An 18,364-nucleotide genomic window follows, 5' to 3' on the forward strand; every position below is an offset into this window, starting at 1 on the left:
ATATGTGAATTTGATTTTTTTTAATATAATATTGTTTGATATAGTGCAGCATTTACTTTATATGGAAGCCCTTTCCGCCACTGGATTAAAAAAAAAAAAAAAGTTTTTTGTTTCTGCCACACAAAAATTTTAATCACACAATTCTTACTTTTTTCTCGCAATTGCCGAGAGTTTATATATCACAATTCAAGAAAAATCTCAGAATTGTGATATTAGAAAGCTGCTATTACCTTTATTTTTTTATCCTGTGGCAGAAATCTTCAGCTGATTTTATAGTCAACATGCATTTGCAAGCCATTTTAAGCCTATAATGTGAAATACTGAAAGGCTAGAATAATCTCAGCACTTCAACAGTGTACATCACACAAACTAATCAACAGCAAATGTCCATTTACAACATTTATTGAAATTAAATTCACAGGAAGTGAAATCTGAGTACACATTTGCACTGAGAACAAACAACTAGACGTGGAGGAATCTGAGCTGATGTTCGGTAAGGATTGTGTCGACACTGAAGTCAAAGAGAAGCACGGTACGTCACAATATTCTCAGTTATCACACAAGCGAATGGAGAAGGTTGCACCGGTTTAACATGCATGCAATAAGACTGGAGCGTGGAATGATCATTTTAAGTCATTTGAACAGGTTTTCTTTTGATCTCTCTCTGAATTAATGCATGTGCTGTTATAATGCAGAGAGAGCGATTACTGTGCAATAAACGGGTCTTGGGTGCACAGATCTTGGGTTTTATTGTGTGATGATTTGGGGGAAAGCGGGGCCTAATGGTTAGAGAGTCGGACTCGTGATCCAAAGGTTGCGGGTTCGAGTCCCCGGCCGGCAGGAATTGTAGGTGGGGGGAGTGAATGTACAGCGCTCTCTCCACCCTCAATACCACGACTGAGGTGCCCTTGAGCAAGGCACCGAACCCCCAATTGCTGCAGCATGGCTGCCCACTGCTCCGGGTGTGTGTTCACGGTGTGTGTGTGTGTGTGTGTGTGCATTTGTTCACTACTCACTGCTGTGTGTGTGCACTTGGATGGGTTAAACGCAGAGCACCAATTTCGAGTATGGGTCACCATACTTGACAATACGTCACGACTTTACTTTTTTTTTTTTTCTGTTCAGACATAAAAAAACCCTTGCACTTTAAACAGTTTTTGAATTCAGATGATCGACCAACACATTTTTACAGCGTCTGTGATATATATTCTATTCATCCTAAACAAAAAAAACGTGACGTGGCACCAACATACACACAAAACAAGAGCTTCCTCTTTTCATGTAAAGCTTGGCCTTACAGGCACAAGAATAAATATGATGTGGTTTGCGGCTTCATTCAAACAGCATGTCCTCGTCGGCCTCTTCGTTCAGCATGTTCACGGGCTCTGCGATCGGCCCCAGTGCCGCCAAACGCTTGGCGATCTCCTTCTCCGTCCTCTCACGGAGCTGCTTCTTCTTCTCCTGGATCTTCTTGAGCCTGTGATGGGAAAACGGGAAGATGAAGGGTTGGTGGATATTCTGAATATCTTATTTTTGGACTATTAATATTATATATAATATTCATTTATATAACGTTAATATAAAAATTTGATTAATATTTCATTTGAACTGCCTATGTATCAGGGTCACCATGGGTGCTTAAAAAGCCTTGTGTTTTATTAAATTTAAGGTCGTAAAAATCGTGTAATGAAAGTATTTTAAGAGGTCTTAAATTTGGGGATGGAAAAACAGGAATCACAATGCTGCCTAACGTGACAAACTTCAAAAAAATATTATTAATTACACTTGAATGCTTTACCTTTCTAAGTCAAAACACAATCATTAACATGCATTTATGACAAGTGATTACTCATGATAAATTATGAATTTATTTAATGTTTCTATTGATATGTTGCAGATTGTTGTTACAGTAAATATTATCTCCCTCCTCATTCTGAAAGAGCAAAATAAAATTCTAAATTTCATTTTCAAAATAAGAGTCCTAGTGCATTTTTGGATTGTTTATCAAGGAACGAATAAGAACATTATTAGCATGTTCAATATATCGATTTTACTGGCATCAGCACAATAATCTGGTTATTCCCATTCTTTAAACAAATTATTATTGTATCAGCAAACTCCGATAACAGTCAACCTCTAATACATATAGATTTTTTGCTACATAAACCAATTTCATATATAGATCAGGGTTATTATATTTAACTAAAACTATAAAAATCATTCAGTTACTGGAAATAAAATAAACTTTAAATTAAACACAATAAATAAAACCTGAAACTTATTTCAACTAGTTGACAAGGCAATATTTTTTAAATAAACAATTATATATATTTAAAAAATACTATTAAAAAGTCAAAAACACACCAAAATTACTAAAACTTTGATTGCAATTAAAATGTAAACTCATTTTAAACTACAATAGTATCTCGATATTAAAATAACACTGATATAGCAAAAGCAAAAAATGTTTGAAACAGTAGTATGCTACATTGTCGTCACATGATGTTGCTATATGTGTCCCTGGAGCACAAAACCAGCCTTAAGTATCTGGAGTATATTTATAGCAATAGCCAAAAATACATTGCATGGGTCACAATTATCGATTTTTCTTTTATGCCAAAAATCATTAGGATATTAAGTAAAGATCATGTTCCATGAAGATATTTTGTAAATTTCCTACTGTAAATATATCAAAACTTCATTTTTGATTTGTAATATGCATTGCTAAGAACTTAATTTGGACAACTTTAAAGGCGATTTTCTCAATATTTAGATTTTTTCCAGATTTTTAATTAGTTGTATCTCAGCCAAATATTGTCTGATCATAACAAACCATACATCAATGGAAACTTTGAGATGATGTATAAACCTCAATGTCAAAAAATAGACACTTAAGAGTGGTTTTGTGGTCCAGGGTCACATATTGCACCGCGGTCTCACCTGTAGAATTCCTCTCGCTCCCGTTCATCCAGCTCAGTAATGATGTAGGTGAGCGTGCGCTCGATCCTGGGAATAATCACTGAGAGGAAACATAAGAGCGTCATGTTATAGTGCTTCTAAAAGAGGCCTTTTTTGAAGATGTCTGTGAGATCTCACCGTGCTCGATGGCGTTCACGCGGCGGTTTGTGACCTTGATGGCCTCGTCCAGCGTCACAAAAGAGGTCTGTGTGTGAATGAATCACATAAAACATTGATTAAAAATGTTCTACATCAAAACATTTGAATTTTGACATTTTCGTTTATGGATACAAATATTCATACCTGCAGTGAGGCCAGCTCTACAAGAAGCTCGACTGCTTTGGCGTAGTTCCTCTTGAGCCGAGACAGCTGCTCTCCACCTCTGGCCAGACCAGTGAGCTCATAACCTGCAGAGAAGAAAAAATACATCTGAAATGATGATGTGTTCAAATGATCTTCAGTATCATGCTTTTTCACAAGTATTTGCCATCACCCTCAGGTCATCCAAGATGTAGGTTTCATCACTTGCTCAGAAATGGGTGCTCTGAAGAGAATGGGTGCCGTCAGAATGATGTTGGGGGGGGCTAGCTCTCCTATTGCACCTTTAATGAAGGCAAACACGCAGTTATTCGCCTGAAAAGATGATGGATTATTGTGATGTTTTTATCAGCTGTTTGGACTCTCATTCTGACGGCACCCATTCACTGCTGAGACACTGATGTAATGCTACATTTCTCCAAATCTGATGAAGAAACAAACTCATCTACATCTTAGATGGATCTGAGGGTGAGCACATTTTCATTTTTGGCTGAACTATTCCATTAAAACATGAAGAGAACAGGATTCTTACTGTCTCCTCCCTCCTGGTAATGCTCAAACACCGGTAGAGTAACTCCTGAGAACAAACACAGGTGACACTCATGATGAAGTGAGCAGTTTCAGAAATCTGCCTGTTTTTTTGTTACTAAAAATGATTTAGCTAGCGAACCTGCAACATTGTCCCTTTTTGCTCTGACCTTCACCTGGGCCTTGTTCACGTTCTGAATGACTGTAGTACTGAAGGGACAGAATTCAAACACATTCAGTGAGATCTGGTATCAGATTCTTCCTATAACTATAAAAAAACATTGCTTTAATGAGATTAACTACCTGAAGTCACCAGCAGCAAACTTGGCCTCAGCTAATGAAAAGGCGGCTTCTCTCATCACCTCTCCCATCAGCGTCTTAGTCTGAAAGATTCAAATAGTCACATCATTGATAAAAGAAAAAATATTAAAAAAAAATTAAAACAAGCGACAAAAATAAAACATGTAAAATAAACAAAAATGTCTCAAATAAAAGCATAGTACTGATGTTATACCTCGATGATTTTCCTAAGAATTTGTCGAAATCGCATGGCCAGAGCATCAGCTTTCTTCTTCAGCAAACTCCGGCCAGTTTGAGCTCCTTTCAGTCGAGCTTTCATAATGGTCTGAGCCCTGATAATACATAATCAACAACAATATATACAATATATACATATTATTTAGTAATGCAATTCTCATATGGTTACATTTTTGGTCATACTTCCTGAATATGCATCTATTTTATTATTCTAATGTGATTATTTATTGTACATATTGCATTATTATAGGTTACAACCACTATATAGGCTATACTATGTATTTCTGTGTTCAGTTCTGGTCAGTAGAGGCTCACATGACTGTGAATAATATCACTTCCTCTTCTCAGTCCACTTAAAATACTGCCAGATTTGATTTATATGAATCCAAAATATTGTCATTCATCATATCGAGTTACTCTACAGACTAAATGTATCTGCGTAATAATATATTGACAATATTGGCAAATATGATATGCGTTTGTATATATTGTAAATACAAAATTCATATAAAATACATCATATATTTAAAATGTGTGAATCAACAATTCAACAACATCAAAATACAATATATACACATTTTAAAGATTTTTTTTAATTATTCCTATTTTGTAAACAATGCAGACGCTTTCTATAACTCTTTATCTCTGATCAATTTATCCTGCGCATTCAATATCATCTTAGTTCGTGCTTTGAGATTCTAACTGCTTTCTAAAACCATAAACTGCTCAAATATGTTTATATCAAATACTGTTTTCATGCACGATTGAAAATAATGCCTTTATGGGCCGCAATACTCACATTCTAGAGGGAAAAACGTCGATCCGATCTTTTCCGGACATCTTTGTTCTTTATTGAAACACTGTATTAAACGACTGAGACGCTTTGCTGCTGAAATCGTCAAATTATTTAATATCACGATGAGATTATTATAATACTATCGCCATGACCCTAGCTGCATGACGCAGGATATGATCAGCTGACTGGAGGTCATGTGATTCCTCCTGAACGCAGCGATTGGTTGCGTCACTTCCATGCGTGTCTTCGTACGTAGCGGTATTCACTTTTCAAAATAACACTCAACAGTAATGACGGTAAAGCAATTTCATTTGCTTCCCTAAAAATAATTAGCACATTTAATTTATTTTGCTTAATGTTGTATTTATTTATTTTATTTTAATTTACTATTTTTTTTTTGGCTTGAAGAACGTTTTGACGGTGTCTGGTCTGCTAACAGTACATCCGTGTTTTACCGGAGGATATAAGATGATTTTTGATATTTACTTTTAAAAAACGTAACGACCGTAAGAAACCATCAGTATTCTTTAAAGAATAAAGTAATCTTTATTCTTTATATATAATCTGTTTTATAGTTGAAATCTCCTCCTAAAAATATGCATAATTTTGCACAGGCTTTTATTTTGAAGTGTGATTAACAGCGGTCGTGTTGTATTCACCGGTCGCTGCTGGCTTCATTCTTTCTCGGATCGCAGGATCAATGGGCAACTAACGCTCGCAGAAAACGACCGTTTCTAGAGATTTAAAGGGTTTAAAGTGAGCCGATTGTGACACCTGTCAGGTGGGATTGAGTTACCTTTACTTCCGTTATAGTTTGACTCATGTTGAGCTCGTTTTTGGGATGATATGAGGGTTTTAGAGGCTCCTGTCAAACGGCATGTGCCGCATGCGCGCATTTAACGTTACTCTGCACTGATGGACAGATCATAGAGAAGATGCACAGATAGATAGATAGATTAATAGATGCCTGAACAGACAGACAGATAGATAGATTAATAGATGCCTGAACAGACAGATAGATTAATAGATGCCTGAACAGAGAGATGGATAGATTAATAGATGCCTGAACAGATAGATAGATAGATAGATAGATAGATAGATAGATAGATAGATAGATTAATAGATGCCTGAACAGAGAGATAGATGGATAGATTAATAGATGCCTGAACAGATAGATTAATAGATTCCTGAACAGAGAGATAGATAGATTAATAGATACCTGAACAGATAGATAGATAGATTAATAGATGCCTGAACAGATAGATAGATAGATTAATAGATGCCTGAACAGAGAGATAGATAGATAGATTAATAGATGCCTGAACAGAGAGATAGATCGATTAATAGATTCCTGAACAGAGAGATAGATAGATTAATAGATGCCTGAACAGAGAGATAGATAGATAGATAGATGCCTGAACAGAGAGATAGATGGATTAATAGATGCCTGAACAGAGAGATAGATAGATAGATAGATGCCTGAACAGAGAGATAGATCGATTAATAGATGCCTGAACAGAGAGATAGATAGATTAATAGATGCCGGAACAGAGAGATAGATAGATAGATTAATAGATGCCTGAACAGATAGATAGATAGATTAATAGATGCCTGAACAGATAGATGGATAGATTAATAGATGCCTGAACAGAGAGATAGATCGATTAATAGATTCCTGAACAGAGAGATAGATAGATAGATTAATAGATGCCTGAACAGAGAGATAGATAGATTAATAGATGCCTGAACAGAGAGATAGATAGATAGATTAATAGATGCCTGAACAGAGAGATAGATCGATTAATAGATTCCTGAACAGAGAGATAGATAGATAGATTAATAGATGCCTGAACAGAGAGATAGATAGATTAATAGATGCCTGAACAGAGAGATAGATAGATAGATTAATAGATGCCTGAACAGATAGATAGATAGATTAATAGATGCCTGAACAGAGAGATAGATAGATTAATAGATTCCTGAACAGAGAGATATAGATAGATAGATAGATAGATAGATAGATAGATAGATAGATAGATAGATAGATAGATAGATTGATAGATTCCTGAACAGAGAGATAGATAGATTAATAGATGTCTGAACAGATAGATAGATAGATAGATTAATAGATGCCTGAACAGATAGATAGATAGATTAATATATTCCTGAACAGAGAGATAGATAGATTAATATATTCCTGAACAGAGAGATAGATAGAGTAATAGATTCCTGAACAGAGAGATAGATAGAGTAATAGATACCTGAACAGAGAGATAGATAGATTAATAGATTCCTGAACAGATAGATAGATAGATAGATAGATTAATAGATGCCTGAACAGACAGATAGATAGATTAATAGATGCCTGAACAGAGAGATAGATAGATTAATAGACGTCTGAACAGAGAGATAGATAGATTAATAGATGCCTGAACAGAGAGATAGATAGATTAATAGATGCCTGAACAGAGAGATAGATTAATAGATGTCTGAACAGATAGATAGATAGATTAATAGATGCCTGAACAGAGAGATAGATAGATTAATATATGCCTGAACAGATAGATAGATAGATAGATTAATCGATTCCTGAACAGAGAGATAGATAGATAGATTAATAGATGTCTGAACAGAGAGATAGATAGATTAATAGATGCCTGAACAGATAGATAGATAGATTAATATATTCCTGAACAGAGAGATAGATAGATTAATATATTCCTGAACAGAGAGATAGATAGAGTAATAGATTCCTGAACAGAGAGATAGATAGATTAATAGATGCCTGAACAGAGAGATAGATAGAGTAATAGATTCCTGAACAGAGAGATAGATAGATAGATTAATAGATGCCTGAACAGACAGATAGATAGATTAATAGATGCCTGAACAGAGAGATAGATAGATAGATAGATTAATAGATGCCTGAACAGAGAGATAGATAGATTAATAGATGCCTGAACAGAGAGATAGATAGATTAATAGATGCCTGAACAGAGAGATAGATAGATTAATAGATGCCTGAACAGACAGATAGATAGATAGATTAATAGATGCCTGAACAGATAGATAGATAGATTAATAGATGCCTGAACAGATAGATAGATAGATTAATAGATGCCTGAACAGAGAGATAGATAGATTAATAGATTCCTGAACAGAGAGATAGATGGATTAATAGATGCCTGAACAGAGAGATAGATAGATTATTAGATTCCTGAACAGAGAGATAGATGGATTAATAGATTCCTGAACAGAGAGATATATGGATAGATTAATAGATGCCTGAACAGAGAGATAGATAGATAGATTAATAGATGCCTGAACAGAGAGATAGATAGATTAATAGATTCCTGAACAGAGAGATAGATAGATTAATAGATGCCTGAACAGATAGATAGATAGATGGATGGATAGATAGTAGATAGATAGATAGATAGATAGATAGATAGATAGATAGATAGATGCATGCAACAGTGCAACATTCATTAGAAAATTACACATGCAATATACACGATATCCAACAAATATAACAATATTATTTACAATATATACAGAAAACTGTAGACTGGGGTTTTCAAGTTAAGAGAAAAGGAGTGGGGAAAATAAATAAATAATATACATAAAATTAAAATAATTAATAAAATCACATTGACAAATAAAATTGAGATTAAATTAATAATCACATTTTAAAAATACAAATAACACATCTGATTAAAATAAACAAAAATGTATAAACGATAAATAAAAAAAAAGATTGAAATAAAATAATGCACAGTACTGTATTTTTGTTATAATGCACAGTATTATTTTTCTTTTTTTTTATTATTTTGAATCAGTCTATATTTTTGTAATTTTATTTTAGTTAAAGTGTTAGTATATTTGTTGTGCGTTTTGTTAATTTTAGTAGTTTGGTGTATATATATACATATGTATATTAGTTAATTTTTGTTTTAGTTATTTTAGTACATCAGGTTAAACTAAATAAAAACGAGTAATGTTGCCATGGCAACTAGCTAAAATGAAAAGTTTTTTTTTCAGCTAATGTTTATTTCAAGTTTTTTGATGGTTTTCATTTTTAGTTGTTAACTATACTGAAATACTTTGGTTGATAATGAGTAGCAAAGATATATATTTTTAAATTATTTAATTATTTTTTACAGTATAAATTGGTTCTTTATACATGAAAATATATAGCTGCCTTTTAAATTTCAGAATGGGTCCCTCACATCAGAATGATCGTACTTGGGTTTGTGTGGCATTTAAAAGATTGAAAAGCATTCGACTACATATCTAATAGGACTAATGGAAATAAATCCGACGTCAGATCTGGAAAAAAAGAAGAATGCAGTTAGTCTTGTGCTCAATAAAGAATTGCTAGTTATCACCTGCATAGTTTTGATATGGTCTCATTGTATATTTTGAACAAGCTTTTGTCTTCAAAGTCACATTAAAAAAAGGTATTTGCAATTCTTTTACAAAAATACATTCCAAAAACCTAAAATTTAAAAATAATAATAATAATTGTATTATTTTCAAAATAAAATGTTATTTTGAAAATAATTATAAAAAAAATAAATAAAATGCAATAAAACCACCTCAAAAGCGCAGGAATGATGTGCATTAATTGTGTTGCTCAGAGATGCCGGGCCTCAGCTGTAGGTTTTATCAGCACCGTTTCCCGGAGGTGGAGGATGTGGTGATGGTGAACGTTCGCTCCATCGCTGAGATGGGCGCGTATGTCAGTCTGCTGGAGTACAACAACATCGAGGGCATGATCCTGCTGAGCGAACTGTCCCGCAGACGCATCCGCTCCATCAACAAACTCATCCGCATCGGACGCAACGAATGCGTGGTGGTCATCAGAGTGGACAAAGAGAAGGGTGAGTCTGTCACAAACACGTGGCCTAATGGTTAGAGAGTCGGACTCATAATCCAAAGGTTTAGGTGGGGGGAGTGAATGTCCAGCGCTCTCTCCACCCTCAATACCACGACTGAGGTGCCCTTGAGCAAGGCACCGAACCCCCAACTGCTCCCCGGGCACTGTGATAGATAGACACTGTGTGTGTGTGTGTGTGTGTGTGTGTGTTCACTGCTGTGTGTGTGTGTGTGTTCACTGCTGTGTGTGTGTGTGTGTGTTCACTGCTGTGTGTGTGTGTGTGTTCACTGCTGTGTGTGTGTGTGTGTTCACTGCTGTGCGTGTGCACGTTGGATGGGTTAAATGCAGAGCACGAATTTTGAGTATGGGTCACTATACTTGGCCGTATGTCACGTCACTTCACAAGCATCAATGCAGAGAGAGAGTTTCAGTCAGGGGCAGACATGAACTTTTCCATTAAGAGACAATATTTGCCCCCTGGAATTGATTTCCAGGGGCAATTTTCATAATTACTTTATTAATTGTATCTGTCTTGGCTTTAATGTCAGATACTTACTTATTCACAAACGATTCATATATGCACGTCTACCATTCAAAAGTTTGAAATTAGATTTTTTTTATATATTTATTTTATTTATCTATTGGATTTATCTATCTAAATGGATCAAAAGTGACAGTAAAGACATTTATAATGTTACAAAATATTTATATTTCAAATAAATGCTGTTCTTTTGAACTTACTATTCTGTGAATCCTGAAAAATAAAATGCATCACAGTTTCCACAAAAATATTGTGCAGCACAACTGTTTTTAACATTGATAATAATCAGAAATGTTTCATGAGCACCAAATCAGTATATTAGAATGATTTCTGAAGATCATGTGACACTGAAGACTGGAGTAATGATGCTGAAAATACAGCTGCAGATCACAGGAATAAATTACATTTTACAATATATTCATATAGAAAATAGTTATTATAAATTGTAATAATATTGCACAGCATTACTTTAAAATACTCCAAACTTTTGAACAGTAATGTTTATATATTATATATATATATTTTTTTTTTTATTTACTTTGTGAAAAAAAAAATTAAATCTCAGATCTATTCAGCACTCTTATGAAGCAAAGCTTCTCATTCATTTTTGAAAATATTTTCTTTTTCCTTTTGATTTTTCCTTATACTGTATCCTTTTTTAAATGTATTCAGAGAAGAAAAACTATAATTACACCAATCAGCTGTTTACAAGTTCTGTTTAAAATTGTATATCAGTCATACTTTTAAAAAACAGCAACTCATAGGGCTGCAATATTATGATAAAAATCATTATTGGTGATTATGATGAGAATTTGTGAGCACAGAATTCAGTCAGTGAACGCACACACTCGACAAAACATTTAAGCACTGAACACTTTAAACACATCTGATTGGCTCGTTTTCAATCTTAACAGTGCAGTGTCATCGCTGACTAATCGGAACGCCTCTTGATTGGTCATTGCATTCAGAAGCTCAGCAGAAACACGTGTGATTGGTTGACAGTCTCAACGCTGCAAAAAAACAACACGTCCAGATCTAAATGTAATTCCGCAAATTGACCATTTTCATTCATTTTCGTATTTCGTTTTAACTGTGACAAACTTGAAAAAACTAAAACTAAACAAAAACAACCTTGCTATGTGTGCTTCGACTCGTCATAGTGCCTGCATATTGCTCTTTTGTTGATTTTGATTGCTTCTGTTGTCCTCCTTTGTAAATCGCTTTGGATAAAAGCGTCTACTAAATGACTAAATCTAAAACTAAAACAGGGTCAGTTTTTACTCCTTAATCTTGAATTCGAAGGGCATTTTTGTCACAAGCCACCATTCATTTCCAACATTTGACCGTTTTGGCGTGTTTTTCTTCTTTAGGATACATTGATTTGTCCAAGAGAAGAGTGTCTCCGGAAGAAGCCATCAAGTGTGAGGATAAATTCACCAAATCTAAAACAGTGAGTATGCATTTTGAAAATGGAAGTAAAATGTAATGTTTTTGTGGTTTGAAGATATTGTTGTTGTGCTGCAGGTGTACAGTATTTTACGGCATGTGGCTGAAGTGTTGGAGTACACTAAAGACGAACAGCTGGAGAGTTTGTTCCAGCGAACCGCTTGGGTGTTTGACGAGAAATACAAGAAACCCGGATACGGCGCCTATGACGCCTTCAAACAGGCCGTGTCGTGAGTGTCCAACATAGATGAAAACTCCTCAACTTTCACTGACAACTCACTTTTTTGAGATCAAAATACAGTAGGTCACCTATGAGATTTGCTTAGATCCAATGAAAAATAGTTTTTATGAGGGGAAGGGTTTACAAGGGTACTTGTGATCTTACAAGGCTAAATAAAGAACTGGGGCCAGTTGCAGACTGGTCATAACATTCAGTTATGAAAAGGTAGATTGGTCGTCTTTGTATAGGAAAAAGAACCACTTGGCAATTGCTAGTAAGTTTTGTATAGTATTTTCTTTACCCTTTGTTTCAAAAACTGTCTAAAAAGTCTGAGATGTGGGAACGGTGAAGAGAGAGGACAAACATTTTGTATTTTAGGTCAGCAGCCAATATTGTCTTAAAGCAGCACTATGTTACACTTTCTGTGTTCAAAATTTGCAAAATGTATATAATGAGCGAGTACATCGTGAAACTGCGTTTTTGTCTTATCCCGAACCTGAATCACTACGGTACACTTATAATACGTGCTTATATTTGGCCTATTGTAGCCTGGTCGGGTCACCACCGCTGTAACAGTCAATCACCATAGACATAAACTTAGAGAAGTAGATCCGGTTAGAATGTTCTTCCGCGGGATGCGTGCAGTTCTGTTTATTTACCGCTAAAGCGCCAAAAGTTACATAGTGCTGCTTTAAATAGCCTCATCATTCAATATCATTGATAGCACTTCAAGTATTCAATCGTAGTTATAAGATTTTTGTCAAATGTTGCTACAAGATGTTTGTTTTTTGGTGAAAAATTACAGTTTTGGACATTAATTAATTAATTAAAAAATATCTTAACTACAAATGAGCATGTAAAACAAATATCTTTAAAAGAAATTCTGCGTGGAGCATGCACTGAAAACAAAGCAAGAGTTTTAAGTGAAGGAGAAAATGTTTTGCTTATTTGCTGTGGTTTTATTTCCAGCGATCCGTCCATCCTGGACGGTTTGGATCTGACCGAGGAGGAGAGGGACGTGCTCATCGACAACATCAACAGACGCCTCACCCCACAGGCTGTCAAAATCAGAGCAGGTACTTATCATCAACATGTGCGGCATTTTTCAGCATGCAGAAAATTACAGTAATTAAGTATTTTAATTAGTTTAAAACTTCTTTTTATTTTGTGGAGTAAAATTATAATAATATATTAGTACTTTCATGATTTATATAAAAGCAAATTAATAACAAATTATTTAAATTTGATCATTTTTGTTTCCAGTCTGTAATCCCCAACCATAGCAAGTGCATACTTATCTTTTCAAATATTCTCTGGAATTTTTTTTTTTTATGTTTTCAAATGCAAATTCAATGAGTTTGAACAATTCATACGTATACTGCTGCTCAAACTTTTGAAGTCAATATTTTTTTTTTTTTATAATTTTATTCAGCAAGGAATTGATCAAAAGGGACAATACAATATTTATAGTGTTAGAAAAGATTCTATTTCAGATACATTTTTAGAACTTTCTATTCATCAAAGAATCCTGAAAAAAAACTGTTTTCAACTGATAACATTTTTTAAAACTGCCATGTTAAAGTGTAATAATATTTCACAATATTATTATTGAATGCCAAAATGTTCAACTTAGTGTTTGTATATAAACATATATTTAGAAGAAACAATTCTCGCAGATCCATCGAACACTCTTTTAAGCAAAGCTTTGCATTGTTTTTCTTTTTAATGTATTTAAATTTAAGAAAAAACTAATTAAATGCACAATAAAAAAGCAGATTGAAATAAATAAAAATCGGATTAAAATCATAATAAAACTAAAAAATAAACAATAAAAACATTTGATTCATAAGTATAAAGTTAAAAAAGCTAATATTTTGTTCTCCCTTTATATATGCCATGCATTATGTTCATGTGTGTTCAGCGTGATGTTTGCTTTGTCCCGTGGACAGATATTGAGGTGGCGTGTTATGGATATGAAGGCATTGATGCTGTCAAAGACGCGCTGAGGGCGGGGCTTAACTGCTCCACAGAGGCCATGCCAATCAAGGTGAGATCCACTTCCTTTATATCCGGTTCTAGCAGCTTCATGAGCTGCAGTTCTGTGGTTCAAAGTGTGCATTGATTTCCTTTCAGATCAACCTGATAGCTCCGCCGCGGTACGTCATGACCACCACCACTCTGGAGCGCACCGAGGGTCTGTCAGTGCTCAACCAGGCCATGACGGCCATCAAGGAGCGCATCGAGGAGAAGCGAGGGGTCTTCAATGTCCAGATGGAGGTCAGACACTTTAGAGCTTCATACATTTACTAAATATCACAGAATAAGCTTGATCTTTAAATAACAAACACACACTGACAGTCATTATTTTGCATGGTTTTGAGTTTAGACAAAAGAAAACAAAATATATATTAAAATATACATGCACATTTTATAAAAGCATATACATGCAGTATACATGATATTATTTACATTATACAGTAGATCAGGGGTTTTCAAACTGGTATCTGGACCAAGTAATTAAAATTAATAAATAATAATCAAATGGATACACAAAATACATCATAAAAACAGATTGGAGAAAAAAACTGGATAAATGTTAATGTTAGAAAATTAATAGAAAGTCATACAAATTTTTCAGTAAGTGCTATAGTTAGTAGAAAAAATAACTATAATAACACTGTAATAATAATATATTGCACTGTATTTGATGTATAATCATTTTCTACTCTTTACGGTTTTAAATTCATTTTTAATCAAGTTTTATACCACATATATATATATATATATATATATATATATATATATATATATATATATATATATATATATATATAGGCACTTACAAATAAATACTAATAAAATTGGTACATAAAATACATAAGATTCAAATAAATTAAAATGAATTAAAATAATAGTAATAATAATAAATCAATAAATAATTAAAATAAACAAATGAATGCACAGTACCAAGCATAAATAATTTTATATATATATATATATATATATATATATTTTTTTTTTTTTTTTTCAGATCCATTGAATGCTCTGTGAAGCAATGCTTAAACTATATATTTTGTCCTTTTTAAAAAAAATGTTAAAATAAGATTAAAGTAAATAAAGGCATAGTACAGGCATAGCATACTACAGTGAGTATGAAAAAACACAAAAATCCCATGAAGTATGGATTAAAAGTATTAGCTCTGATTGCGTGTTTGTCTTCAGCCTAAAGTGGTGACGGACACAGACGAGACAGAACTGCAGCGGCAGCTGGAGCGTCTGGAGAGAGAGAACGCAGAGGTGGACGGCGATGACGACGCTGAGGAGATGGAGGCCAAGACAGACGAGTAGATCAACAACTGCTCCAGCGCAGAAACCGTTCAGATGAACTCTTACCAAACACTGATGCTGCAGCAAGCTCACTTTTACACAAACATTATAAAGCTGATTTCTGAACCGGTGGCCTTGTGACCCTTCCCAACTCTGATCAATGTTAACATTTACGCTGATTCAACGATGCAGAGTGAAGACGGTGATTTTCTGTGAAGTAAAACCTGTTTCTCGCTCTGCTTCAATCTCATTAAAATTCTGGAACGTTGTTGGAAGTTTTGTATTCTTTAGCATCTGTCTTTATTTAGATATTGACATGCTGCAAAGCTACTGTTAAATAATATTTGAAAGTACGTATTGTGGGTGAAATATTTTCTAAAACTAACCAAAAACGTGAAAGTACAACTTTACGTTGTAATTAAGCATTAAAAAAAACTAACCTTTTTATATATATTATAGTAAAATAATATATATAAATTAAAAACAAATTTCATATAAAGTATTTAAGTAATTATATTATTTGTATTAATTATTAAATGCCAAATTAATAAATTAAAATGTTTTGTCAGACAGACACAAGCAAGGTTTAGTTGAGGAGAAAAAAAAAAAGTCATTGGTTTGTTTCTCCCAGCATGTGAATATAGAATAGAATTTAAATAATTTAATACTGTTTAACAGCCCAATTATTATAAATTCATTAGTACATAAACTCATTTTACTTCTAACCAATTTAGGCACTGCAACCTTTCCAAGGCTTCTGTGTTATTATAGTTTACTAAAACTAAGAAAAAACATTACGTGGAGTAAATATTAACAAATAAAATTGTATAAACACACACATATATACACTAGCTGAAATAGCTGTATACACATATATATACACACACATTTCAGCTAGTTGCCAAGGAAACATTTCCCCATTTAATATGAACTTAACTAAAACTGATATAAAATGTAATACAAATAATAAAATGTTAAAAATACTATGAATTAGTTTTTTTATATTTCCTTTTGTCAAATGAAAAACCCTAGCAAATATTGATTTTAAAGTACTATAAATGTTTCCAGTGCTTTTCAGGATTATTATAGCTTAATAAAACCATAATATTTTATCATTGATGAACTTGAACATAAAACTGACAAACATTAATAAAAACTATAGAGACATTAAAAATATTTCTAAATGCTAAAACTTTAAAATCAAAATGGGAAATATAAAAAACTATACCAAACTATAAGTGTCCCAATGATTTCAGGTCCAAATAAGTCATTTTCTTTGACAAAAACGGCATATAAATGAATTATCTTGCGTAACGTACAAATCATTCCACAGTAATTAAGCACTTTACAACCTGAAAGTTAATAATAGTAAATATTAATTTTACTGTTGGAAGTAGACGTATAGACTGACGCACAGCTTCAAAGTTGAAATCAGAACACATTAAAAAGCAAAGAAATTGATTTTACTAAAAAAAGAATCACTTTTATTCAAAACACATCCACTGATAAGTACAAAAACAAAGACGATCAATCGTTGTGATGTCAATCAGTTTAGCGAGGGCTTCTGAACAGTGTCGGGGTCAATCAACTGCTTTAGTTTTAGCGAAACAACTGGGAAAACCTCTGGTTCGGGTGGTGAGTGCGAACAAAAGACAAACGGTAAAATCACAACCCAGACAAGATTGGCAATCATTACAGTAACAATTTACAACAGCTTCCTCAGAAAGAAGCGCTAAGCGGCCGAGATGAAGCTACGCTGAAGACGGATTCAACAGGAAGGCCCTGAGAAATCGAGCCTCTCGGCACTCGTCGCTGGCGGTCTGAAGGAGGCGTCTGGGACGTGAGAAATCAAACGGCTCAGTGTGTATTAACTCCAAAGGTGGGAAATGGTTGAGTTTCCCAAGTTGTTTTGAAACCTAGATGAGCTGTCCGGCCCAAATGGGAAGTAAAAAGTAAAGTTCATCGACGTTCGGTGCTTGTTCATTTCCCGAGGCCGATCTTCTTGGCTTCGGTTTCGTAAATCAATAACCTCCACATTTTAACTATGAAGACCTCGGCCTCTTCATCCAGCACCTGAGGAGACGAAGTGAAGAGTTCAGATTGTGAAGCTGTGGAAATACTACTTCAAAAATGGTGCAAAAGACCAAACTTACCATCGCAACGTCATCCAAGATGCCTTGAGGTGTGCTGTGGGCCATTACCTGAGAACAAACAACGAGATTTAAATTATTATAGGATTTAAGGTCATTTCGCGTGCGTTTTTCCGTTTCCGTCATCCTTTCCTATCAAAATGCTTGCTATGGATGCGAAAACGCAGAAAATCGAACCTGATCCGAATTTTTTTAAAGACGGACGAAAGTTTCGGAGGCAGTGTGTAAACGTGACTGAAAAATAATTACGACCATGTTGTGTCAATGACCTTTAAGACTCATAATGAGTGAAGAGTGTTTCAAGGAACACCCTGAACTACAATTATTTTGTTATTAATAAAAAAAATAAAAAAAGTGAATATATTCAAAGTAGTATTTAAATCAATTATTTCATTATAAATTGATAAGCAATTTCAAACACAGTATTTAAATAAATTTGTTATTAATTATATTGCTATTTTATTAATAAAACAAATAGATAAATGTGAACACATTTTAAAGTTATTTTATCATTATTAATTACAAATAAAATATAGTATTTAAATTATTTGGGTTTAATTTTGTAATCATTTTATTTAAAAAATAAAGTGACAATGTAAAAAATTATTTAAAAAATAATTTAAATACTATTTGAATGTCAATTTATTTGTTAAAATTATTTATA

General features: G+C 33.7%; 3 protein-coding genes across 6 annotated transcripts in view; 1 reads left to right on the forward strand and 2 right to left on the reverse strand.

The window, feature by feature from the left end:
* Nucleotides 1-385: 385 nt before the first annotated feature.
* Nucleotides 386-5,383, reverse strand: LOC306880525 (V-type proton ATPase subunit D). Its single transcript, XM_079434086.1, has 9 exons — nucleotides 5,141-5,383; nucleotides 4,319-4,436; nucleotides 4,108-4,187; nucleotides 3,947-4,014; nucleotides 3,809-3,853; nucleotides 3,262-3,365; nucleotides 3,097-3,163; nucleotides 2,941-3,019; nucleotides 386-1,477 (listed from the first exon to the last, which is right to left on the reverse strand). Exons 1-9 carry the CDS (start codon nucleotides 5,179-5,181, stop codon nucleotides 1,333-1,335), a joined length of 747 nt encoding a protein of 248 aa, XP_079290212.1. The 5' UTR covers nucleotides 5,182-5,383; the 3' UTR covers nucleotides 386-1,332.
* Nucleotides 5,376-15,902, forward strand: LOC306880523 (eukaryotic translation initiation factor 2 subunit 1-like). The gene is made up of 8 exons (XM_079434084.1): nucleotides 5,376-5,918; nucleotides 9,778-10,020; nucleotides 11,928-12,007; nucleotides 12,082-12,233; nucleotides 13,193-13,299; nucleotides 14,173-14,270; nucleotides 14,357-14,500; nucleotides 15,446-15,902. Exons 2-8 carry the CDS (start codon nucleotides 9,780-9,782, stop codon nucleotides 15,569-15,571), a joined length of 948 nt encoding a protein of 315 aa, XP_079290210.1. The 5' UTR covers nucleotides 5,376-5,918; nucleotides 9,778-9,779; the 3' UTR covers nucleotides 15,572-15,902.
* Nucleotides 15,903-16,995: 1,093 nt separating this feature from the next.
* Nucleotides 16,996-18,364, reverse strand: part of LOC306880503 (RNA-binding protein 25-like) — a 37,940-nt gene continuing 36,571 nt past the window's right edge. For all 4 annotated transcript variants that reach the window (XM_079434052.1, XM_079434051.1, XM_079434050.1 and 1 more), the window contains 2 exons: nucleotides 17,704-17,751; nucleotides 16,996-17,623 (listed from right to left, as the gene is read on the reverse strand). In XM_079434052.1, the coding sequence (XP_079290178.1) occupies nucleotides 17,531-17,623; nucleotides 17,704-17,751 (141 nt within the window). In that variant the 3' untranslated portion in view covers nucleotides 16,996-17,530. The remainder of the gene's footprint in view (nucleotides 17,624-17,703; nucleotides 17,752-18,364) is intronic.

Source organism: Barbus barbus (assembly GCF_936440315.1).
Source record: "Barbus barbus genome assembly, chromosome: 14".
Lineage (NCBI taxonomy): Eukaryota > Metazoa > Chordata > Actinopteri > Cypriniformes > Cyprinidae > Barbus > Barbus barbus.